Consider the following 25,832-nt stretch of genomic DNA (forward strand, 5'->3'; position numbering starts at 1 on the left):
TTGTTTTTTAAAAATCTTTATTTGTGCTTCAAATTTTAGACACAAAACACACTGACTTCAAATGAAATCTACAAGAAATGTTTTCCAAGCTAAACAATTCCACTCAGTCTCCTCCAACAGTGCACATACATGTTAATTAGTGGGCTGTCGGAAAAGTCATGACGTCATTTTTTTGTTTTTTTTTCCAAGATCATTTATTTAGATGATGAACAAAAATCAATCAGTGATATATTGCCCGTTTTGTTCGATAACCTTTTGCCATCTTTCAGTGAGCTTCATAATTCCTTGCTCATAGAAAGACCTGTCCTTATCGGCGAAAAACCGAACAAGGTACTGATTTACAGCCTCCTCTGAATTGAACGTTATACCACGCAAGGAGTTTTGAAGAGAACGAAACAAGTGGAAGTCTGACGGAGCAAGGTCAGGGGAGTATGGTGGGTGGGGCAGCACATCCCATCCAAGCTCCAATAATTTTTGACAGGTAATCAAATTTGTGTATGGTCTTGCATTGTTATGATGGAACACAACCCCTTTTCGATTAACGAGCTCTGGACGTTTCTGGAAGATAGATTCATTCAAACTGTCCAACTGCCGACAGTACACTGTTGAATTGGTTGTTTGGTTCCTTGGTAGGAGCTCGAAAAACACAACTCCTTTAAAATCCCACCACACCGACAGCATAACCTTCCTCTTATGAATGTCGACTTCGGATGTCGTTTGAGGTGAATCATCACGTTGGGACCAAGACCGTTTGCGCACTACACTGTTGTAAACAATCCACTTCTCATCACCAATTATCAGTCGCTTCAAAAAAGGATCATTTTCCTCACGCTTAATGAGCATATCGCAGATGTTTATGCGTGCCGTCAAATGAACTTCTTTGAGTTCATGAGGAACCCAAATATCGAGCTTCTTTACATATCCCAGCTTCTTCAGGTGGTCGTGAACACTTGAATGATGGATGTTCAATGTCTCTGCAATCTCTCGTGTCGTGTAACGTGGGTTTGACTCAATCAATGCCTTTATTTTGTCGTCATCAACCTTGGCGGGCCTCCCTGACCGAGGAGTATCGTTGAGATCAAAATCACCAGCCCGGAACTTCGTGAACCATCCTTGGCACTGCCGTTCATGTAGAGCATTGTCACCATAAACTCTACGCAACTTTTCACAGGCTTGATGTGCACTCTTCCCTTTACGGAAGTAAAACAGTAAAATATGGCGAAAATGCAGAGCTCGGTCTTCCATCTTCAACTCGTAAAATCTCCAAAACTCAACCAAATTGCTCCAACTTTTTAGAATTTGGCTGTCATATGCTATAGCAATAACATAGATGCTAGATGCTAAACTAAATAATTCTAGTTCTAAAAATGACCTAGCGCCATCTGTTGCAGAAATGACTTTTCCGACAACCCAATACTTTTAACGCAGAACCAGTGCAGACCTGCCAGTACTCAAGCCTATACACCTAGCTCACCTACAGCTGGAGTTCTAATTTTACTGTCAGAGGATTCCTGGGAGAACCTCAGTCACTTGAACTCCCTGGCTATGTGTGAAGATGAAGGCCCAAGAACAGTTAGCGGATTCTTCTGGAGAGGGCACCAGCAATCAGCTGGGCTGCGCTGCAATCCCGTGGCACCTCCGGGAGGCACCTGTAAAACCAAAGGAGAGTCACCTGAGGCAGTAGCCAACTGAGGAGACTAGAAACCGAAAGCAAGATCACAACTGGCAACAACGGCTAATGAGGGGAAAGGTGATGGGTCTGGGAGGGCTCACCCAGGGGTTCAGTTCTCGGTTCTCCGTCAGGCACATGTGGAGGCTGGGAAGCACAGGGGGGCACTATCGACACTCCCAGTGCAGGATGGCAGCGGGGGGACTTGTTTTGAGGAGACAAGGCTCTAGGAAGTAGCAGTTTCTTTCAAGTGGCCAGGAGCGGCTCTCATGAAGCACTAGGGGTATTATGGTCAGCCCTCTGGACGTAAACAAGCTTTTCCAGGTCAAATCTCTGGGCTTCCTGAAGCAGACCAAGGAAGCAGGCCTCCCAACTTGCTAGCCTCTTGTCCACTATTTAACTTGCAGGCTGTAAGCTGCTGGGGCCAGTTTTCAGGCTCATTAAATCTCACCCCAAATACAGCTTCCTTGGTGACGGAGCAGAAGTGTGACCTGAAATAGAATGAGCCTGCACACGCCTCAATTTCGACGGAAAAGCAAGGCAATCTGTGCCCACAGCAAGCTGGCAGTTAGTGGGACAAAGGCAGACATGCACCTCCCCTCAACGCTCACATGCCAGCCCCTGCTGCCCAAAGAACAGTGTCATGCAGGCCATGCCATCCAGGCAGGATCTAAGCCAAACTGGGGACAGCTTCCTTGTGCTGCCAGGAGGCCAACAGCTCTACCAGTGCCACGGCATCCATCTTTTCCTGACGCCCAGACACTGAACAGGAAGGGTACGGAGGAAAAGTTAGAGGTCTTTAGCATCCTCACAGCTGCCGGCCTATGTTCTGCATCCTCGTCTCAGATTCAAAGAACACATCCGTTTTCTTCAAATATGTGACAAGCATCCTTTTATTCCACAGTGAAAGCATAGACGAAATCCTACTACTTGCCCACTTCTACCACCTCATACAGCCTCCGAGCCCTCAACCAATCGACTGGAGCACTAACTGGGCGACCACACCTGTGCTCCTCACGTTTCAGACAGGATGTGCTAGACTGGGGGTCTCCCCAGGGCACACAGATTCCCTGTGGAGTCCATTCAGTGTGATCCCACACAAAGCACAGAGTTCCTCTAAAAGCATGTGCCAAGCCCTCAAGCCTCAGAACAGATGGTTTTCCCTCAGCTGATTTTCAGACAGGGATAACTAGCCATCATAGGCTTGTAGGACTTGCTAAGGACACAAAAGATCTAAGCACAGAGCTTGCAGACAAGAATCCCTGTCGTAGGTCCACACGCACTACAGACACAGTAAAGAAAACAAACTATGAAAGTCTCCCTGACACCTGATACAGGCAGCCATAAGGCCAGGGGAGGTGAAGCAGAAAGCACACACCACCCATCCCGTTTGGAAGATCCTCTTGCTTACATGCACGAGAGGCATTCTACACTGGGCCCAAGTCCAGGGCAGCCACCAGTGTCTACTGCAGGATCCTTTTTGAGCCTCAGAATCTGAGGATGAGAGACTGCACCTGGCAAGGAGAAATCAGAAAAAGAGAAAATTCAATCATGAAGATATATACTGGGTTCTCAAGCAGTCAAAGCTAACTTTGGGAGACTGAGTTTCAGATATCAACATTCCACACAGAAAGGCCTTTCTCTGCCTTCAGACAGGGATAACTTGACATCATCATGGACTCAGCTCCCACTAGTCTGCTAAGCCACGGGACCAGCCATAGCTAATGCAGACTGTACTTCCTATCAAAGTGGCCTTCCTTCCCTTCGGGGAACTCTCGGTCCATCTTGCTTACTTAAACAGTTTCCCTCAAGAGCAAAAAACTCTATCTGGTGTCTAGACCACAGCGTCCAGACCTGGCACACCAGTCTCGTTGTGCCCCTAACGAGAGGGTTGGTGTCGGCATAGTGTCTGATGGCAGAGTATGGGCCGTACACCCTGGTGTCTTTTGAGAAGTCAGTAAGATGGCCGAGACGGCACAGATCACTTCCCTTCAGCTAGCTACTGAAGGCAGCTGTACAAACAGTGTAGGTGCCAGGGAAAACATCACCATACGGGGTTTTCTCCTTGCCCACCTGCATGTGAAAACTACCCTGCACAGCACGCACATGGCTTTCAACTTTCAGTTTTTCATAATGGACTTTTAGAGAACAGTCCAAACAGCTATGTAAAAATAGCCAGCACTATAATCTTGCTGTAATAAAACCCTTGAGCTAAAAGTAGATCAGATCATCTAAATATCCCTACACAGCAGATCAGCTAATTATCCCTCCCCGCTCGTCCTTGGGCTGGCCACACGTTTCCTGGGCCCCACTCCAGAGCCGTTCTCAACTGCGGCTGACAATGGAGCCCAGGAATGTCTAACACTTTGACAAGTGGCTGCTTTTTCATGACATCGAGAAATCACAAACTCTCTTTTGGAACAAGGCTCTGTTGCAGTTATCTGGTAACAGGTTGAAACCACAGTTCAGATCTCTAGCAAAGTCTAACATTCAGTTTCTGGGCTCTCTTCATCACTGTTCTACTGACATTCTGGGTGAAAAACTTCTTCCTCAGGGATAGTGAGGGCTTGCCAGTACATTACAGAATAGTTAGCAACATTCACCAGATGCCCCCTCCACCCTGATTAAGAACCACTGGTCTTGGGACTAGCAGATGGCATAATCGTTATGTCACTGGACTCCTAAGTAGCCGATCACGGTTCAAGTCCCAGACCCGGTGGCTTAAAACTCATGCTGGTGCGTGTACATGTGTGCCCCAAATCCTGAGAGAATGGAGGAAGGATTGCGGCATGTGGCCAACTCCTCGGGGGATTTCTTGCTTTCTGTCTCTCCAGCAAGCACATGCACCCTAAAGCAAAAATCTCTCTCTCAAAGAAATAAGCCAAGTCAGGAAGTCCACACTACTTCCCTTTGTCTGGGCAATCTTGAAAGGGCACACCCAGTGCCACCTAGGTCCTTCGGGCATTTCCTTCTTACCCCTTCCACTTTCTCCTGAGTTGGCAACCCTTCCTTGTTTCTTACTGCAGATGGCTGACCCTTATTTTTCTAAGTTCTTGCCTTCAGACAGACTGCTACGTTCCTTAATGCCCTAATTAACTGGCACCAGAACTAACACCAACAAAATACAGGAAATATCAAAGTGGTCGAATAAAACAGAGATAACAACCCAGATGTTGAAAAAGACCAAAAGGAATTTTATCCCAGGGCTATCTTAATATCCAACCATTTTACTGCCCTTGAAAAGCCAGTAAAATTCAATAGCCAGTGGATACAACTCTCTGCATCTGCCCCTCTCCTCTCTTGGCAGGTGAATAAACCATTTTTTCCCACTTACTCTTAGTCTGAATTTTTCAGTTCACAGCACCAGCCACCCTCACAAACCCCAACCCTGGAAGACCCTGATATCCCTAAATCTAAAAGACCAACAAAGGAGATCTTAACTTTATAATTCTATGAAAGAGCTAGAAATCTTACCATTCACAGACATCTCACTGTAAAGATCCTCACACTCTACATCTTAGGATGATGGAGATTCACATGACTTTCTTCGAAGTCCACTGCCAACTCCACTAATCTAAAGAAATAAGGATAACAAGCTTCATTCTAAGAGAAAGCACCTTAATGTATTTATTAACACTTATATTAAAACATGAGCCTCAGTAAGTCAGAGCTCCTCACAAAAGAGGTAATTTCAGACAGGGATAACTTGAACTCATCCTTGGCTCACCTGGTAACAAACAGTCCCAAACCAACCCCAGTAGACTAAAAGCCCTTTTCCAGGTCTCCCTTTCACTCCTGTAGAGGCATTCAGGTGAGTTTCAAACAGTGACACCCAGTGGCCCCACCTACACACACTACACAGGCTCTCGTTTTTGTCATGAAAAGAATTGGCAGTTACAACTCTGGGGAGTTGTTGGTCTATGTGGACTTCCGTGTCAACACGTATTCATAAACTTCAGAACGAGGTGGGAGGCAGATGTGTGGAATGCGTCAAGGCCATCTCTGCTTCCTCATTTCTGACCATCACCCCCGCTTTGCCCACACCCTTTCTTACTCATTTCAAGGCTCCATCCTTTACTTTGGAGCTTCGGTCTGTAGCTCCTCCTCTCACCATTTCTGCAGACCCCCAAGAATGGTCTTCAGGGAAGAAAAAAAGGTTTATTAAAACTGTGTCTCTCCAAAGTCTACAATACCCGTCTACTACTGCCTGTGCAGCTGGATAAAAACTGGCTGGAGGTTAGCAGGCAGTGTGGTGGTTAAGACACTGGACTGATGAGGTTTGAGTCCCGGACCCCCTGGCTTGAAAGTCATGTTGGGCGAGTGAGTGAATGCCCCAAATCCCAGAAGAATGGAGAAAGGATTAGGGGATGATTTCTTACTTTTCCTCTATTCCTCTCATCTCTAGGAGGCTCCAAGACTTAAAAGTTCTCTGCAACCACCCAACACGGCTGTCTCTCTTGCCCTAAAGCCTAGTCTTTCTTCTTCTAATCAAAACGAGGAGTTCCTCCTTCTGTAAGCCCTCTGAAATGAACAACCCTCCTCCATTCCCTCATACTGACCAACCAGGACTCAGAAAGAGCAAATCAGACTTGGGTAGAATAATCAGGACTACCCCCTCCTTCAGCACGGAGCTGGTGGCAAAATGTTAAATGTGACCATCAGAAATAAAAGACATCTGATTATGAGTTTGATGTCAAATATGGTCACTATCAACAACTCTTGGGCCAAACATGAAACTTAACCTGGTGTCCTAGAGATCCTCCCTGGTCTTGTTTCAGCCGAGCTCTTAGAAAAATGACAACACTGGGGACCAGCAGTTAGTGTAATGACTATGTTGCTGGACTCCCATGTAGCCGACCACAGTACGAGTCCTGGACCGGGTGGCTTAAAATCATGCCAGGCACGTGTGTGTGCGTGCCCAAGATCCCAAGAGGAGAATAGAGAAGGGACTGTGGTGTGGCCATCCCCCCTAGGGGGGGTGATTTCTCACTTTCTGTCTCTGTCTCTCTGGCGAGCGCATGCGCCCTATAGCAAAAACCTCTCCAAAAAAAAAAGACAACACTGGGACTAGAAGGTGGCTTAATGGCTACATTGCTGGACTCCCACGTAATCAACTGCAGTTCGAGTCCCGGACCCAGTGGTTTAAACTCACGCTAAGTGCGTGTGCGTGCGTGCCCAAGATCCCGAAAGGAGAATGGAGAAGAGAAAGCAGCGTGGCCATCCCCCTTGGGGGGTGATTTCTCACTTTTTGGCTAGTGCATGTGGCCTATAGCAAAAACCTCTCAAAAAAAAAAAAAAAAACGACAGCCTTTAACCACAGGTTTTTCAATTCCACTTACAGTCCTTTCACTGGTTAAGAACTTCCACAGATCAAACTTTAGTTTCTTAGAAATAGGAGACACACTGAAATCTGAAGGAATTCTGTAGTCCTTCCTTTCCCTTTATTTTCTCCCCTCTTCAGATAGCCAAAATAAATGGGTGGAACCTGACCTTCAAATTCCCCTTAGAATAGATGGGACAAGGGATGGGAACATCTAACCAATATATTACAGGAGAACCCCAACAGCCCCTCAGCAGCCCTCGGGCAGCTGGCACTGCTGTTGGCTCATGGGCTCACGCGTAATAGGGTTGAAAGACAGCTGGGAACAAGCATTTACACACGGGCTTCCCTCGGCTGCTTTCTTTGGTTCTTCCTCTTTTCCCCAGGGATTGTGGTGTGGGGTACTGAGGTGGATGTGGGCGTCCAGACAGGACTGAGAGCTGATTCGGGCGATGTAGGTCACCCATGCGCTCCTGACAAGCGTAATGGAAAGGCCCAACTGTCCCACTGGCCAATTAGGGAATGGGGATGGAGGATGCTCTTCCTCACCCTCTTCTCCCAGTTCAGAGCACGGGACAGCAGAGAAAGGTTTCCATCTCCCCTTCTCCCAGTTTACAATGCCCTTTCAACCACACGAACACCGGAACTGTATAGGTCCTCGAGCATTCAGGACAGGGAAGAATGCCCTTCAGAAAAAGCATTAATTATACCATCCCACAGTTAGAATAGTTTTGTAAACACAAAGACAAATATGTTGAGACCCCTATATTCAAACCTGCTGTGCTCTCCTTGGCAAGCCAGCTCTATGCACTGAATGTCAGGTAGATCCTCCTGGTGCCCCCACCTTCTCTACCCAGGTCTCCACCTCAGCCTTGCTGCTGCTCCCCATCCCTACTTCAAAGTCCGTCTACGAACATGAACATGACTCTGCAAAGCGTTTAAATTCCTTTCTCACGTGAAGGAACAACCCTCCGTCTTTATGACAACACATGGAAGCAAGCAGATGATTCCTCGCTGCTTGTCCTACTGACCCTATCCTGTCATGGAAAGGCTTCTCCCCTCTCCCTGCAGCCCATTTATATTAAAGACCTAGGGCAGAGTGCATTTTTCGGTGGTTTGATAAATTACAAACAGGCAATTACATTATTATTTGGAGACCTTTTCTACCCCTTAAGTCATGCTGCCCGGCCCCTGTAAGGCTGAACTTATGAAGTGTTCCAAAAAGCGCCCCCTCCTTGCCCTTGTAAACTGCCTCTCAGATGGCCTCCACACCCAAATACTCTTTACTGAGGCTTTACTCAGATCTTTACTCCACTTTGAGACTCATCATTTGTTTACGCCTGAACATACCTTAAAGGCTTTTCTCTTCTGGTCTCTTTAAACTCCGTACCACTGCTGCCTATGAACATGGAAAGAGCCCATCTCAGGTGGAGTCCCAGATTCGGGGGAGGGCCCACTCTCTCAGAGCTTTAAGCTTAGCTACTTTGCTGTTTCACAAGGAAAAAGACAAAAGGTGAGCAGGAGACAACTGCCTTGGTGCAGGTAAGCCTGGACAGGCCTGCCAGCAGCCCCTGGGGTTTTGAATCACATGCTGGGCAATAGTTCAGAGATGCCCAGTCCACAAGTCGGGGACACATTCCTGCCCTGTGGTGGGGAAGACACATTCCCAGGATTTCCAGAAGTACTTGGAGGAGACGTCTTCCAAGCCCTCTTTTTTGTCTCTGGATGGGAAACCTCCAATCAGCTGCCAGCATCCCTTTGCAATGTATCCTGGCATGCTGGGACTCCTCTGATCCTCGGTCTCTAAAGAGAAAGGGCTTCCTCTCCTGCACCAGGCTTGGCCTCAATACAAACTGGCAGGTAATACTATTCGGCAGTTAATTTCCTTATAAATGACTGGAAATAATAAAATTCCAAATGTACTGACTTCCATGCTTCTCTGCTGGCTCCGGGCCTACCAGGCTCCTTGGACTGCCTCACCTAGTCTTGCTCTATGTCACATTTGCTCTTAAAACTGCCTGGGGAGATTCTTTAACAGTCCTCATAAATATATAGCTGGTTTCCACCATGTTTCTGTGGATTTTGAGCAGATGCAACAGCAAAAGCAACACAAGACCGGCAATCTACAGATTTAAAGATATGAGACATTTTCAGCGCTACAGGATCCCCTCTGCTTGCTAAGGGTAGTCAGGTTTGTTTAAAAACTCCATTTGCTTTCTAGCGGAGCCTCAGATAAACCTCTAAGGGCTAACCTCTGAAGCTTCTTAAAAAGAGGGAGAAGAGGGGGCCAGCAGATGGCATGGTAGTTATGTTACTGGATTCCTACATGGCCAATAGCAGTTTGAGTCCAGGACCTGATGGCTTGAAACTCATTCAAGCCACCTGTACATGCATGCCCAAGATCCTGGGAGAAGAGATTATGGCGCGGCCACCGGAGAGATGATTTCTTTCTTTCTCTGTTTCTCTAGCAAGTACACACGTCTTATGGGAAAATCATCTTTTAAAAAAAGAGGCAAAAGAAAAATGTATAAATAACTATTTAGAAGAATATGAGATCTTGGGGTGTGGTTATTAAAGGTGTGGATTCTCACATGGCCAACCACGGGGCAAGTCCTAGAACTGGCAGCTTGCTCTCGCTCCCCCCACACTCTGGTCAAATTAATATATATATATATAAATGGAATTAAATAATCCTTGAAAAGAAAAAAAAAGTATGAGCTTTTATTTGCGTGTGTGTATGGATATGTTATGTACTTTATGTTGTGTCTATTATAAAAGGCCTTAAGGAATTCTATTAAATGTTTATAAAAAGTAGGCTCACAGGGGCCAGCAGGTGGCATGGTGGTTAAGGTGCCAGATTCCCACATGGCTGACCATGGTTCAAGTCTGGGACCAGGGAGCTTGCTCTCTCCCTTTTCCTTCTCCCTGTCTGGTCAAATTTAAAAAATAAAGAAAAAAAAGTAGTGCTCATATAAACTAACTTAAATGCTTTTCAAGTTTATGTGACTTAAATACATATGCCAGCTTCAAATATGGTAAAGAAAAAGTTTAAGTGAAGAGCTTCATAATTCCCAATATATACGTTGTCCAAGGTTTTACTTATCAAACATCATGTTTATCTTAATACGGTTGGTTTAATGAAACAGCTGGTATTTACATGTTATGTGTTTTTTTTGACATGGCAGATTTTTTTAAAAGAATTATTTAACTTTATTTATTTACTTATTTTGACTAGAGAAGACAGAGCTAGAGAGAGAAAAAGAGACAAAGTTCAGGTCCAGGACTCACATAGCAGTCGGCCATGAGGGAGTCTAGCACCCTTAACCACCCACCTGCCAACCCCACACATGGTAGATTTGGAACAGGGAAATGCATTCATGACTACCTTTCTTCTGGCTTTAGTTTTCGTGTCAACAGACACCGAGTTAACCCTTTTTCATCCCTAAAGTGCACGGGGAACATTTAACTTTCACTTTCTGACAGTTAAGTATTTAAGCTTTTCACTATCTTTGACAAGGTTTCCCCAAAATCAAGTTCTAAATTCTTTGATCTCAAAAATAACTTTTAGATATTTAGAGGGCTCTTGACACATCTCTCCAAAAGGAAGATGCTAAAACTAATTAGGCTCATTTGAATGTGTTGAATGATAAGGGGAATACTGACACATTGAGTAATTTTAACCTTTCCATTACTTTTGAGTTACACGGATGAATCTATGTATATTGACACTTATATAGGTATTGTGTTCCAAAATAACTTGAGACGTCCTAGGAATCTATAGTGTGATACTTACCATACACGTTGTAGGTTATTATGTTAAACTGGTATGTGTCAGATATATCCAAACTTGTCAGTTTTGAGTGCTTGTCAGATCTTTAACTGACTTAAGTCTTATTGTCCATGGTTAATCACTTTATTAGGTGCTTTTCTAAAAGCTTTTTGAAAATGGCTATAATCCTAACATGTCTTTTAAGAAAAATTTAGGGGGATGGAACCAGCAGTTGGCGAAATGGCTATGTTGCTGGACTTCCACGTAGTCAACCATGGTGCGAGTCCTGGACCCAGTGACTTAACTCATGCCAGGCGCGTGTGTGTGCATGCCCAAGACCCTGAGAGGAGAATGGAGGAGAATGGACTGAGGTGTGGCCATCCCCTCTGGTGGAGGGGATGATTTCTTTCTTTCTGCCTTTCTGGCGAGCACATGTGCCCTATAGCAAAAACATCTCCAAAAAAAGAAAAGGAAAAAAAAATTCAGGGGGCCAGCAGGTGGCATGGTGGTTAAGGGCACTGGACTCCCACATGGCCGACCAACTACAGTTTAAGTCCTGCTCATGGCAGCTTGCTTTCTGACTTTCTCTCTGTCCCTCTCTGGTCAAATTAAAATAAAAAGTTAAATAAAATAATTCTTAAAAAAAAAAAAAAGAAAGAAAATTCAGGAAGAAAACAGAAAGAGGAAGTACTCTTACAAGTACGGGTTTCTGATAATCTAATCATTAAACTGGGTTGAGAATGTTGCCTATTGGAAGATTGGTTTTCTGAACTGCTAAGCCAACCATTAGGCAGAACTAGAATTAACCAAAAGCATGGAAATGTTTTGACAAAATTATATTGCCAAGTCAGCCAATATCAAAATCGTTAAGCTATGTATTACCTCCCAGCACACTGTGTAAGATCAAATGCAATCTGTTAAGATCTGTAATTGGAATGAATTCCATGATTTAAGTCAAATTACCTGTGACAACCTATTTAATAAGCAATGTTTTGCACTTGAACTAAAAAGGTAAAATTGGTATAAAAGGATGAGAATCCAACATTAAGCATGAACTCAGACAGCATGGCTACCTGATTCTTCCTCCTTATAGCTCTCATCATTAAGTTAACATGCTTTGATTATTACTATTATCATTTGAGTTGGTCTATTAAGATTGCTCCGCTCTGGGACCAGCAGTTAGCGTTAATGGCTATGTCACTGAACTCCCAGTGGCTTAAACTCACGCAGGGCAGGTGTGTGTGAGTGCCCAAGATCCTGAGAGGAGAATGGAGGAGAAGGGATTGTGGCATGGCCATCCCCCCGAGGGGGGGTCATATCTCGCTTTCTGTCTCTGTCTCTCTCTGGCAAAGCGCACATACCCTGTAGCAAAAACCTCTCCAAAAAAAAAAAGACTGCTCTGCTCTATTGGGTTTTTGAGAGCCATGACGCATTTTTGCTTAGAAAAACAGAAAAATATGTCATGACTTTCCAACAACCTAATACACTGGACAATTTGTTAAACTGCTGTTTATACATGTACATAAGCTGCTGCTATACACTAAAAGTTAAGGTTGCTAAAAATTTTAAATTCTGGTCAATATGGATCTATGTAACTTTATATACAAGGTCCAAGGTACTTATCTCCTCCAGGAGGTATCAGACACCCCAGGATGGGAGGGAGGGGGATAAACATGGGCACTTAGGAAGACCTCTTAAAAGACACTCCCATTGGAGATTCCCTCTAGAAAAATCCCATTACAACCCACCTACCCTCCAATCTCCCACTTGGCACACATGCTTACCAAGCAGCAAAAGATCAATCCAGACCGTCCAGCCATCTCCACATAGGACAGACATTCAGGGAGCCCTATAATGAGAATCCCAGAACCAGCTTTGGGTGGGCCTTGGTATGAGACAGGAGTTGGGGAACTCCTGACCAGGGACTGGCAGGGCAGGGGTATAAGCATGGGGTGGGCTGGGTTAAGGCTGGAGCTCCTGGCTGCCTTCTGCTTTCCTGCACTCCTGTTTTTTCTTCAGTTAAACATCTTCCCCTTGGCTATATTCTCAGAGACTGGGACAGATCTAGGCCTCACGCCAATACAAGTTTGAGTGCCTGACCTGGCGGCTTGCTTTCTCACCTCAGGAGGTTTAGCCATAAAAATGAAAGTTTAAATTACAATTGCATTCTCAATGGCAGCGTTTGTACAGTCAGTAAGGCAGATGCTCTGTAAAATCTGCACACAGGGATCCCCCCTTTTGACAGTACTCAGCTGCTCCTTACAGATTAAACAGAAAAAAAGAAAGAAAACCCAGGACATATTGGAGTTTAGGTTCTCTTCAGTGCAGTATCTCTCACAGATCAAAACAGATCTAGGAAAATTCGTAAATAACTCAGAGAATTGCTCTGACAATCTGGAAAATCACTTTAACCTTTGATTTAACTTTAACTCAAAAAGCACCCAAGGGTCACTTGTGGCAGTCCTGAATGCTGGGAACTTCCCCCAAGAGAAGGATCTAGAAAAAGCCTAGATCAGCCTTTGTCTCAAAAGAGCTGGAAAGGCCTCACGTTCCTCCACTGGGGCCTTGTCCCCAGCATGGAGGAGGTGGTCACTGGAGACGGGAAGGCAGCAAGCTCTAAAAGGAGCCTAGGACTTCTAAACCCATAATAGCCTTTGAAGTTGAGAATTTATCGGGCCTAGGGCCCCAGTGACTCCCCTCACACATCTGGAAATCTCACTGGACAAGCCTCATGTGACCCTTAATATGACAGATAAAAAATAAGGTTTTTTAAAAAAAATGTCTAGGGGACCATAGGTGGTGTGGTGGTGAAAGCACTGGACACTCCCACAAAGCTGACCATGGTTTGAGTCCCAGACCTGGCAGCTTGCTTTCTTACTTTCCATCTCTCTCTGGTCAAATTTAAAAAATTAAAAATTTAAATAAATAATTCTAAAATAATAATAATAATTTGTCTATATCAGAGGTTATGGTTGTTTCTAAAAGTACATGCATAAGAAACGAGGGAAAATAACAGTAAACAGGAAAAGGTGATGTAAAAGGTTACAGCTGCACTGTTTGAGGCACAGAGCTCCCACCTGACGGACTGTAGTTCAAGTCCTGGTCCCGGTGGCTTGAAACTTGTGCCGGGTGGGTGTGCATGTGTGCCCCAATTCCCAAAAGAATGGAGAATAGGGGACTGTAGGGCCGCCACCCCCTAGGGAGTGATTTCTAGCTTTCTGTCTCTGCCTCTCCAGCGAGTACAGGCACCCTATAGCAAAAATGTCAAAAAAAAAAAAAAAAAAGTTACATTTGTAAAGTATACCTCTGGTATAAAAGGTTAAAAGCAAAGACTTTCATGTAGAAGGAATTGTGCACGGGAAAGTTTTTTGTCTTCAGGAAAAATGGCAAAGGTAAAGCAAAGGGACAAGGGACCAGCGGTGAGTGTAATGGCTATGTCGCTGGACTCCAATGTAGTCGACCACGGTTCGCAGCCGGGACCCAGTGGCTTAAAACTAACGCTGGGCGCGTGTGTGTGCCCAAGATCCCGAGAGGAGAATGGAGGAGAAGGGATTGTGGCGTGGTCATCCCCCCGGGGGGTGATTTCTCGCTTTCTGTCTGTCTCTCTTTCTGGCGAGCACATGTGCCCTATAGAAAAACCTCTTCAAACAAAAAGAAAAAGGGACAAAACTAAAAAAAGCATGTTGTGTAAGGTTTTGTTGATAAATGTTCTAAAGCGAACTGTACTGATGTGATGCCGCAGCTCACAATTCTGGTCATCTTCACATGCTGTATGCAACAGGAACAGCTAAACCTGTCCTACTACATCATACTGTACTGAACTGCCCTTCTCACCTAGAATCCATCGAGCTACAACTGGCGGTTGCGATAGTCTCCAGTGAACACCCATCAGGACCCCTAGCACAGGCCTTTACACAGAACTCTGGTAGAGGACCCTTAACTGCTGCCTGCACCCCAATCATCGCCCCTTTCAGCTGGAAATCAGAATGATCCTCCACCCTTACGCCCCCAGCAGCTGTTAGGGATTCCTCTGCAGAGGGGGGAATGAGGTAGGAGGCAAGAACCCTAAAAATACAGTTAGGGTCTATGCACGAAATGGAATCACATGGCGTGGATGGAGACAGCAGCTCGGCTGGTGCTCGGAAGAGACATCAGCTGTGGTGGCTCAGTGACAGGCCTCAGCAGCATGACCTAGACCTAAAACAAAGGCTTTTTCCAGGCCCTTCCACATTCTGGGAGGAAGATAATGGCTTCCCGGCCCAAAGCTTCTAAACAAAGACGCTCCTGACCCTAGCCCCCGACCAGAATCAGAATACCTAGACCCACCCAGCACGTGCACCCCCACCGCCGCCCCGCCGCCAGGAGGACGCACGTGCAAGCCCCACCTAGCACAGGCTGGACAAAATAAAATGCCCTTCCCCGCAGTTCTTCCACGCGACCCATTTTCAGGGGCCCCTCCTCTCTTTGGGGAGCTGTTTTCCCTTCCCTCTCCTTTAGTAAACACTCCGATTTGCTACACCCACTCTGTGTCCCCGGCTCTAATTCTTCCTGCGGAAGGGCAAAGAACCCGGGTGTCGCTGCCGGCGCTGGGCCCCATCACGCCTGCGCCCCTGGCCAACTACTTCGCCTCTGGGGAAAGGGAAGACACATGAGTCGGGGCGCCGTGTCACAGAAAGCCCCGTTTCCCCACCCTCGCTGCCTTACCATCACCAAAGGCCCGAGGCTGCTCGCCAGTTGGGTACAGGCGCGAGCGGCCACGACACCCAGTCACGCGGTCCACTCCGAAAAGAACGCGAGAGTGCGCCGGCACGCATGTCGTCTCGGCAGTCTCGCAGGACTCTCGCGATGTTGAGAAAGGGCTGATGGGAAATGTAGTTCTGAACAGCCGTCGCTCAGGGGCGGCCTCATCCTCAGCCCGGCTCAGGAGTCAAGGATAAGGTGGTGGCCGCCACCAGGGGCAGTAGAGGTTGGGGCGGGAAACCTGGTGTGTGAAGAACCAGGACAGTGAGAAAACGGAGGCGGAGGGTCACTTCAGTCACAGAGCCATTGCGCCCCTGAGTGCACAGATGGTCCCTGGCCGGGACAGGAGGCGCAGAAAGTTCGAGGAGGGAGGGACCGATAAGGAAACTGAGGCCCGGCCGAATTTTATATTTAATTGCTCTGTAGGTTGTACTTGGGGCGGGAAGGGGTCGACCGAGGCGGTTCATGGGGTAAGTAACGGGTAAGGAGGCTCCGAGGGAATCGTTAAGGCTGGGGTGAGAGCGGCGATACACAGGTGCGGGCGGCAGGGGGCGCCCGAGAGCGCCGGGCAGGTGGCCCCGCGTGGGCCGGGTATCTGCCCAGGGGTAGTTCCGGACAGGACCTCGCCGCCAACGTGTGGCTTTAACTCTGAGAAGGCAGGAAACAAAACACAGTACTGAGTGGGTTATGAAAAATGAGACTAATATACCACCCATTGCTCCTCTGATTTTTCAGGCAATCACCCTGGCCTCACTTTTGAAATGACAGTATGACAAAACAACTGGACTTAGGACCACAATATACACCTATTCGGAAATTAGTTTACATTTCCATGGACAGGGCCAGCCGAGTAGCGGTGGTCGAGGAGGCTGAATCCCACATGGCTGACTATGCTGTTCAAATCCCAGACCTGGAGACTTGGAAAACATGCCTGCTGCATGTATGTGCATGCCCAAAATCCCAAAAGGAGAATGGAGGAACCAGCATTGCAGTGTGGCTATCCCCCCACCGCCACCCCTGGGTGCATGTCTTGCTATAGAGAGAGACAGAAACAGTGAGAGGGAAAGTCACGTCCCCCCCAGGCAACGGCCACACCACAATCCCTTCTCCTCATGGGATCTTGGGCATGCTTGCATGGGCACTTGGCATGTTTTGAAGCCACCACGTGTGGGACTCCAACCGCGGTCAGCCATGTGGCAGTCCAGCCATATAACCTCTATGCCATCTGCTGGCTCATACAATTTTAAGGTATAAATGTAATTGTTTTCATGTTTCTCACCAGTTTGGTGTTCAGCTGCCCCTGCTCACAATAGGTATTCTGCAGACAATCGCTCATTCATTCATCAGTTAAGTTTGGGCTTCTCTTTCTTATCCTTGAAGACAAATTGCTTTGTTTTGATAGTGAAAGGAAGAAGATATTCTTTCCAGCAAACTAAGTTTTATATTTTTAAATAATGATTTATTTATTTTTATTTGTTATTTAATTTGATGTAGGGCACTAGTGCTCACCAGAGAGAGACAGAGACAGAGAGAAATGAGAGAAAGCAAACCACCAGGCCCAGAACTTGAACTGTGCTTGGCCATGTGGGAGTCCAGTGCCTTAACCACTGCCACCTGCTGGCCCTGCAAATTAAGTTTTTCATTTGAGACTTGTAGAGGAAATTTGTTACTGAACTCAAACCAAGTTCACTCCACCCATGCATCACAAACCAAATTGTAGACAGGTGTGAGGAAGGAAAATACGGTTTTATTGCCTTGTGCAAAGCAAGGATAACAGCCATTGCTGAAAAGGCCAAGTTTCCCCCTAGCAGTTCCAAGCATACATTTTTAAGGACAAAGTTAAGGGTCAGGGGTTCCAGGCACATGGAGCAGCTCAGTGATTGGTTCAAGAGGACGTGATCATCTCTTGGACTTTCTTGATTGGTGGGGTCTTAGGTGATAGATTTTGAATCTTGTGGGTTTCACATCCTGTAAAACATCAAACGGTTACTGGAGACAAGAGGTGGGCACAACCACAGTCTAGAGTCTTAAGCCTTACTTTGGTCTATTAAAATTTGCGTGCACCTTGCATTCCAAACATTTCGCTTTTGGCTCAGCCCATACTAACTCTGAGTTTGGGGAATTTCCGTTGTTTTCTTCAGTGGAAGGGGAAACTGAGGTCCCAGCCCTGATCAGTTTCAAATTCTAAGTGTGAAATTTCCCAAAAGCTGCTTGTGAAACTAGTGAGTAAGTGGGGACCAGCACTTAGCGTAATGGCTATGTCACTGGACTCCCATGTAGTCGACCGTGGTTCGAGTCCCAGACCCGGTGGCTTAAACTCACACTGGGCACCTGAGAGGAGAATGGAGGAGAAGGGATTGCTGCGTGGCCATTTCCCCCTGGGGGCTGATTTCTCACTTTCTGTCTCTCTGTCTCTCTCTGTCGCTCTGTCTTTCTGTCAAGCGCACACGCCCTGTAGTAAAAACCTCTCCAAAGGAAAAGAAAGAAAGAAACAAGTGGGTAAGTGACTTGCTGCAAGCAAAATAATAATGATAGCTAATGCTTCATAGCATGCATTAGGTGTCATTCACTACATCCAGTACTCTATGTATGTGAGCTCATTTAATTGTCATAACCGTGCTGTGAAGTACCATTAAGTGCCAGCACTGTCCCCATCTTATAGGCGAGGAAATAAGCATTGTGAGGTTACGTAACTTGCTGAAATCCACACAGCTAGTATCCAGGAGTGGACTGCATACTTTTACCACTAAGTTGACTGCACCGTGAATGTATTGATCTTATATATGAGGGCTTTTGTTTGGGGGGGAAGGTGTTTGCAGAGCTGGTAGGGGACAAAATCAGAAAAGAGATTGAAAGGAGAGGAATGAGAGTCGCTGGCTGCACTGTACTGAGCCCCTGCATGGCAGTAAGACCCACTGCATGGCAGTAAGAGTGACAACAAGAGGCTGCAGGAGCTGGTTTGTGAAGGACTGTGAGGCTCTGGGCTTGGTCCCAGACGAGTTGCCACCTAATGTACAGTGAGTGCGGTTCCTCACTCTGCCATGGCCACGATGGGGCTTTCACACGACAGCACAGCTTCCCCTGCAGAGCACAGCTGTGCCCGGGGAGCAGCAGCAGGCTCAGGGTGGATGGGGGCGCCACGGGCAGCAGGGCAGTGGCCAAGAGGCTGGAGCGGAACAGAGGCTGAGCACTTGCCAGGCGTGCGCACAGGCTGCATAGAGACAACGGGGAACGAACGAATCATCAGAACTCCCGAACGGGCAGGGAGGACCCCAGCTGAGGAGACCGGAGCGTTGGTGTTACTGTGATGGCGCGTGCACTCGTGTCGCTGCCGAGAGCTGGTACCTGTGAGTTTTACAAACCGCGGCTTATCATGTCACTGATATACACAGCTAGCACAGATCCGCAGTTACTGGCATGCAGTCGCCGCTCACTGGTAAGTGACAGGTAGGTCGCAGGCTGAACAGGCCGGCTCAGTGCCCAGTGCTGGTCAGGACCTCACCCCGAGTGCAAAGGGAAGATCTAGTCAGCTGGCTCTTGTGTTTGAGTGGTCACTGACAGGATTTAAGACATGGTAATAGGGCCAGCCTGTGATGTGGTGGTGATGAAGGCGTTTGGATCCCACATGACCAGCTGTGCAGTTTGAGGCCCAGATATGGCAGGAAAAGCACTCAGGGCATGTGTGTCCATATGCCCAAAATCCCAAGAGAAAAATGGAGAGGGGAGTGCGGCATGGCCATCTCTCTGGAAGGTGCTTTCTTGATATTCTTGAATAGCAAAGTTGGGGTCAGCAGGTGGCATGATGGTTAAGGTATCAGACTCTCACATGGCCGAACATGGTTTGCATCCCTGGCAGCTTGCTTTCTCACTTTCCCTCTCTCTCTGGTCAACTTAAAACAAATAAATGAATAAGCAAATAAAAATAAATAAATAGTTTTTTTTTTTAAAGAAATAATGCCAAGGTTAATGTCTTAGCCTGAAAAGGAGGCTTGCATTGACAAGAACATGAAGGAGGATAGGTGGCAGCCCCGGCCATGCTCCTGGTGCTTTCCTTTGAAGCAAGTGCACCGCGGTATCACTGGAAGTCCGTCCGTGTGGCAGGCACTGCTGGTGGCCAGTCTTGAAGCTGCTCTTCCACCTTCTTCCTGGACACCTTCCTCTGCTTCAGCTAGGGGACGGGATGGGCAGCCCCTTCCTAGACCCAGAGGCAAATCTCAATCAGACTACGCCAAACATGATACGGTTATTACCTTTGCCAGAGGCAGGGACCCAGAGGGAAACTGAGGCCTGGCCGAAGGTCTTGATAAGTTCTGACCAAGCTTAGGAACATTTTCTTGCCTTTTTAAAAAAAATAATAAATACACTAATTAATTAAAAAACAGCCTCTTCTCTCTTTGGGACACTGTGAAGGTGTGATGGTTGGGACTATGGCTACCTTGCACCCATGAGGCTTCCTTCAGAGCAAGAGCCCAAGCAGAGTGGAAAGAACACGAGTCCTCGATGATGCATCAAACTGCCAGATGCCAAATAGCCAGCCCTGAGACCCTCTGCCCTCAGCCCTTGCCTTGACTCAGAGCTACATTTTTACATTTTAATATTTCTCGGGAAGGGCTATGTCTTTCCAGCAACGGCATCTTATTTCAGTGAAATACAGAAAGTGAGTTTTTTGCTATAGGGTGCATGTGCTTGCCAGAGAGACAGAAACAGAAAGTAGGAAATCACCCCCCAGGGGGAATGGCAACCCCTCAATCCCTTCTCCATTCTCCTCTTGGGATTCTGGGCACACATGCATACGTGCCCAGTTTGAGTTTTAAGCGTCCAGGTCCAGGACTTGAACTGCAGTTGATTACATGGGAGTCCAGCAACATAACCCTTATGCCATCTGCTGGTCCTCAGAAAGTGAGATTTTTTAAAAAAGAAATTTCCTGTTTAAGTCCTTTTAAGTAGAGTGTTCTATTAGGGTCAAAATCATCCTAAATGACCTATCAATCCATTTCCACATCTTGTTTTCCTAGCATAATTAATTCCTTGAAGAAGGGAATCACAGCAAAATACAGGAAATGAACTGACACGTGTAAGTCCCCTTTCCGGGATAATAACAGCTATGACAGGCGTTTACTCCACGTGGGGCCCTGTTCTGAGCACATCTGATACGCGATTTTGTTTAATTCTCACAACAGCCCTGTCATTATCCTCATTTTGTCACTGGGACGCTAAAGTGAAGAAAGGTTAAACCCATAAGGGTGGCATTGAGATCTGAACTCAGACAGTCCAGCCTAAACACGGGTGGTTGCAACCACCATGCCGTGGTCCCTAAAAGATTACACTATGACAATGGAACATTTTGGCTTAACTCCAGTGACTTTTTTAAGTTTAATTTTATTTACTTCTTCCATGAGTGACAGAAACAGAGCAAGACACACCCACACACAGAAGCAGCACTCCCAGCAGAGTCTTAATATCACAACCTACCCCAGCCCCAGCCAGCCCCAGATCATGAGCACATGCATGTCCAGTATACTCAGGAGGGTATCTGGACACGAACCCAGAACTCTGTCATGTGATGCAGACCATCATGTTCCACCGTAGCACCACCCAGCCCAACTCTAATGATTTTCATTAGTTTTTTATTGTTTTATTTTATAAATTTGCCAGAGGGTTTGTGTGCTTGCTGGAGAAACAAAGAAAGAGAAAGTCCCTATGGGGGATGGTCATGCTGCAAGCCTTTCTCAATTCATCTCTCCTTTTGGGATTTCAGGCATGCACACACACACATGCCTGGCATGTTTCTCAAGCCGCCAGGTCCAGGACTTGAACCATGTAGTTGACCTTGTAAGATCCAGCTGCCTTAACTACCATGCCGCCATCCAGCCTTTTTTTTCTTTTGGTTATAGGGTATGTGTGTTTGCGGGAGACAAAGACGCAGAGAAAGCACCTCCCCTCCCCCAGCAGGGATGGATCCACCACAATCCCTCTTCCTCCATTTTCCTCTCAGGACCTTGGGCATGTACGCACACACACCTGGCGTGTTTTTAGGCCACCAAGTCAAGAGACTTGAACCATTCAGTTGGCCGTGTGGGATCCAGCTGCCTTAACCACCACACCACTTGCTGGCCCTTATTTGTTTTCAGAGTGAGATTTTTGCTATAGGACTCTCGCTGGAGAGACAGAAAGCGAGTAATCACCCCCTCCCGGGGGGGTGGCCACTCTGCAATCCCTTCTCCTCCATTCACTTTTCAGGATTGTGGGCACGCATGCACACGTACCTAGCATGAGTTTTAAGCCACCAGGCCCAGGACACAAACTGTGGTTGACTATGTGAGAGTCCAGCAACGTAACCATTACGCCATCTGCTGGTCCCCTATATTCTTCAAATTCATTTACTGTGGAGTGACCATGCCCCGTGGGGGCGGGGGTGCTTTCCCTTTCTTTCTTTCTCTCTCAGGCAAGTGCACACACCTTTGGACAAATTCAAAAAGTAAAATATGTAGAGGGCTAGTAGGTGGCATGATGGTTAAGGTCTTGGACTCCCACATGGCTGTCCAGGGTTCAAAAGTCAGGCTTGAAAAATCGCTCTGAGCGTGTGTGTATGTATACATGCCCAAAATCTTGAGAGGAGAATGGAGGAAAAGGCCACAGTGTGGCCATCCCCCCTAGGGGATCATTTCTCACTTGCCCTCTCTATTTACACTTTTTTGTAAGTTTTCTTTTTTTAGAATTTTTTATTTTATTTATTTATTTATTTATTTATTTTAATTTGACCAGAGAGAGAGAAAGAGGGAAAGTGAGAAAGCAAGCCAGGTCTGGTACTTGAACCACGTGCGGCCATCATGCTATCTGTTCCCACCTCATGTCAGATTCCATGGAGCTCTTCTGTTTCCTGCACTTATTTCTCCACTCCCAGAAACCCCTGCCTTCTTACAACTCTTGTGCAACCCTCCTTGTGGTGGTGTTTCTTCCCTTTGCTTTGAAGCTCCCTTCCCTTTATCCTCTTCTCTGTTTACCAAATTCCAGCTCCCAAATTCCAGCTCACACTGCAATGCCTCCTCTGTGAAGCCTTGGGGGGAGGCGGCAGCAATCCCCAGCTGCAACCTTGTGGCACCTTTCTTAGGGCAGGTGACTTAGCACGTGTTCTGCAGTGTTCTGCACTCAGGCTGACCCGGAGGAAAGTCCCAGCTCTGCGGAGTCCAGCTAAGTAACCTTGAGCAGATGACCTCATGTCTCTTTCCGGCTCCATTTCTTCTCTGGAAAACAAGGAGGAGGAGGCCCGTCGAAATATTGCTGGGCTGTCGTAGGCCTGGGCACCCGAAGTGCTCAGCGTGGCGCCTGGCAGGCACTCCGCAGTGAAGGGCTTGTTGTTCAGACGTACTTCTTTCAACATGCAGCCCAAGTTTTATAACTTGTCACGTCTGGCTTTTCTGCTCCACCAGGAGCAAGACAAGGATCAGTTCTTCATTCGTGTCTTATTTTGAACTCCTTTTATTGAGGTATAACTTACATATAGTAAAATACATCCGTTTCATTGCACAGTCTGGTCGCTCCATAAGTGTGTACACCCACGTAACCAAACTCCCAATCAAGATTTAGAACGTTCTGGGACCAGCAGGTGGCGTGGTGGTTAAGGTGCTGGACACTCCCACATGGCCAACCAGGGTTTGAGTCCTGAGTCTGGTGGCTTGCCTTCCCACTTCCCCTCTCTCTCACTCTCACCCTCTGTCTCTCTCTGGTCAAATTAAAAAAGAAATGAATGAATAAATCAAATCAAATAAGTAATTAAAAAAAAAGATTTAGAACGTTCTGTCACCCCAAAGAACACCTTCATACCCTTTTAGAGTCAGTTCCGCATCTAACTGGGCCCCAGTGAAGCTCCGATCTGCTTTCTGTCACTGACGATTGAGTTTGCTTGTTGTGGAGTTCCATATGAACATAATCATCTAGTAGGTAGTCCTTTGTGTCCGGCTTCTCTCAATTTACCCTTGTTGTTGCACACATCACTAGTTCAGTTCCTTTAACGATAGAGTATTATTCCATCGTATTCGTACACCTGCTTTATTTTACTTATTTTTTTTTTTTTAGAGGTTTTTGCTATAGGGCACGTGTGCTAGCCAGAAAGACAGAGACAGGGAGACAGAAAGCAAGAAATCACCCCCTAGGGGGGATGGCCACACCGCAATCCCTTCTCCTCCATTCTCCTCTCGGGATCTTGGGCACACATGCACACGTGCCTGGTGTGAGTTTAAGCCACTGGGCCCAGGACTCAAACCACCGTTTACATGGGAGTCCAGCGACATAGACATTACGCCAACTACTGGTCCCACCTATTTTTTATCAATTCACATGTAGCTGGACATTTGGGTTATTTCCAGTTTGGAGCTACTATTATTTTTAATTTTTTTTTGAGATGTTTTCACTGTAGGACGCGTGCGCTTGCCAGACAGAGAGAGACATAGAGACAGAAAGTGAGAAATCACCCCCCAGGGGGGATGGTCATGCCGCAATCCCTTCTCCTCCATTCTCCTCTCGGGATCTTGGGCACGCACGCACACGCGCCCGGCGTGAGTTTTAAGCCACCGAGTCTGGGACGCAAACCGCGGTCGACTACGTGGGAGTCCAGCAACATAGCCATTACGCTAACTGCTGGTTCCCAGGAGTTACTATTATTAAAACAGCTGAACTCCCACATAGTCCACTGTGGTTCGAGTCTCAGACCCAGTGACTTAAACTCACGTTGAACGCATGTGCATGTGTGCCCAAGATTCCGAGAGGAGAATGGAGGAGAAGGGATTGTGACGTGGCCATCCCCCCTGGGGGGGTGATTTCTCACTTTCTATCTCTGTCTCTTCGGTAAGAGCACATGCCCTATAGCAAAAACCTCTCAAAAAAATAAATAAATAAAAAACAGCCACTGTGAGACTAGCCTGTAGCGTGATGGTTAAGGGGGCTGAATCCCACACAGCCAACTGCAGTTCAAATCCCAGCCCCAGTAACCCGAAAAACACACGGAACACATGTGCGCATGTGCCCCAGATCCCAGCACGGTGGAGAAACGGAGGGCGAGAGGCTGCACGTGACCGCACCCCATTGCAGGTGCTTCCTCCCTCCTTCCCGCTCTCTTTTTCACGCATGCGTGCTCTCTGGCAATTAAAAAAAAAAAAAAAGCTGCTGCTATGAACATTTTTGTAAATTTTTTTTATGAATACACATTCTCATTCCTCTTGGATAACTCTGAGAAGCTGGCACACTGGTTTCCCCGCTGCTGGTAACACTTGACCTCCCCTCAGGACTGTGCTCCAGGGTCACTCTCCACCACCGTCCTACCGCTTACGGCCGGTCAGTCTGTGATTCTCACCTTTCCCGTAACGCCTCATTGTGCTTTTGATCTGGGGTCCCTGATGTTTTATGATGCCTATGTGTTCATAGGTCATGGGTATTTTTTGGAGGTGTGGTTTCTGTTAAAACTCCCTTTTTTTTTTATTGGGCTGTCTTCTTAATGTTGAATTGTAAAAGTTTTTTATATATCCTGGATACAAGTTCTTTTCCATGTATTTGTTTGGCAAATATTTACTTTCAGTCTTTCCAAGAGCCAACGTGTAATTCTGAAGGCTGGCTCCGTGGCACAGCGGTGGTAATCTGCTCAAGAGAAGCTGGACCCCACATGGTGGCCTTGGTTCCGATCCCCAGCCCGGTCAGCCTGAAACATGCCACCCACAGGCCAGAGCCCAAGACCTACTGAACTGGAGGCTGAAGGCAGGGAGCACAGCGTGACCAGACCCTGCGGAGGCTGCCCACCTCTCCTTTTCCTCTCCTTCTCACTCTCCTGTGTGCATGCACATGCTCAATCATAAATTTAATACAACATAAGTCTGATAAAGTCAAATGCAGTGATTTTTCTTCTGTGGTTTTTGTATCCTATTGAAAGGGCCTTTCTCCACTGAACAATTGCTGTTGTGTGTGTTTCTGGATTCCACTGGCATATATCCGCATGAATACTGCACAGGCTTGACCTCTGACCTCACTGCTTCATTCATGCTAGTGAGACCTCGTGGTCTGCTGGCACTTCCTCTCCCCAGGCCACAGACAGGCACTTGTCTCCGGCAGGAGCGGATGCAGTCCTGGGTCACCATCCTGAGTGTAGCCTGTCATCAAGTGTCTGTTCCTCATATCTTGCCCAGTTCCGAGTGCTTGTGGCAGACTGCTTCATCTGTTTGCGTACCCGCAGCGGCTGGCACACGGCACTCAGTAAGCATGCGTCACGGAGTCTGTCAGCACCTCCAGACTGGCTGGGCCAGTCGCTGCTGATCGGGGGGAGCGGCGGGGCCCCCCCCCCCCCCCCC

General features: G+C 47.0%; 2 protein-coding genes and 3 non-coding genes across 9 annotated transcripts in view; all 5 read right to left on the reverse strand.

The window, feature by feature from the left end:
- LOC102502765 (histone-lysine N-methyltransferase SETMAR-like) lies at positions 1 to 15,560 on the reverse strand. Of its 4 annotated transcripts, XM_014586757.2 has the most exons (7): positions 15,463 to 15,554; positions 12,543 to 12,607; positions 8,340 to 8,388; positions 5,724 to 5,806; positions 5,144 to 5,243; positions 3,081 to 3,183; positions 1 to 1,649 (listed from the first exon to the last, which is right to left on the reverse strand). In XM_014586757.2, exon 7 carries the CDS (start codon positions 1,243 to 1,245, stop codon positions 217 to 219), a length of 1,029 nt encoding a protein of 342 aa, XP_014442243.1. In that variant the 5' UTR covers positions 1,246 to 1,649; positions 3,081 to 3,183; positions 5,144 to 5,243; positions 5,724 to 5,806; positions 8,340 to 8,388; positions 12,543 to 12,607; positions 15,463 to 15,554; the 3' UTR covers positions 1 to 216. The 4 variants fall into 4 exon arrangements, with proteins under 4 accessions (XP_014442243.1, XP_006145801.1, XP_006145803.1 ...); XM_006145739.3 differs by lacking the exon at positions 8,340 to 8,388; XM_006145741.3 differs by lacking the exons at positions 8,340 to 8,388; positions 12,543 to 12,607 and having other exon boundaries at positions 15,463 to 15,560.
- Positions 2,807 to 2,877, reverse strand: LOC114007348 (small nucleolar RNA R38). Its single transcript, XR_003548982.1, has one exon. It is a non-coding gene; the product is annotated as a small nucleolar RNA R38 (small nucleolar RNA).
- On the reverse strand, positions 3,270 to 3,353 carry LOC114007347 (small nucleolar RNA R38). Its single transcript, XR_003548981.1, has one exon. It is a non-coding gene; the product is annotated as a small nucleolar RNA R38 (small nucleolar RNA).
- Positions 5,319 to 5,396, reverse strand: LOC114007346 (small nucleolar RNA R38). Its single transcript, XR_003548980.1, has one exon. It is a non-coding gene; the product is annotated as a small nucleolar RNA R38 (small nucleolar RNA).
- A 4,199-nt stretch (positions 15,561 to 19,759) lies between the features above and the next one.
- Positions 19,760 to 25,832, reverse strand: part of PRCD (photoreceptor disc component) — a 16,237-nt gene continuing 10,164 nt past the window's right edge. For both annotated transcript variants that reach the window (XM_006145745.3, XM_006145744.3), the window contains exon 5: positions 19,760 to 19,836. The gene's annotated coding sequence lies outside the window, so the exon portion shown is untranslated. The remainder of the gene's footprint in view (positions 19,837 to 25,832) is intronic.

Source organism: Tupaia chinensis, unplaced genomic scaffold, assembly GCF_000334495.1.
Source record: "Tupaia chinensis unplaced genomic scaffold, TupChi_1.0 Scaffold000159_1, whole genome shotgun sequence".
Classification (NCBI taxonomy): domain Eukaryota; kingdom Metazoa; phylum Chordata; class Mammalia; order Scandentia; family Tupaiidae; genus Tupaia; species Tupaia belangeri.

Excerpts from the sequence above, each read along its gene's own strand:
- LOC102502765 (XM_006145741.3), bottom strand. The coding sequence starts at position 1,245 with ATGGAAGACCGAGCTCTGCATTTTCGCCATATTTTACTGTTTTACTTC.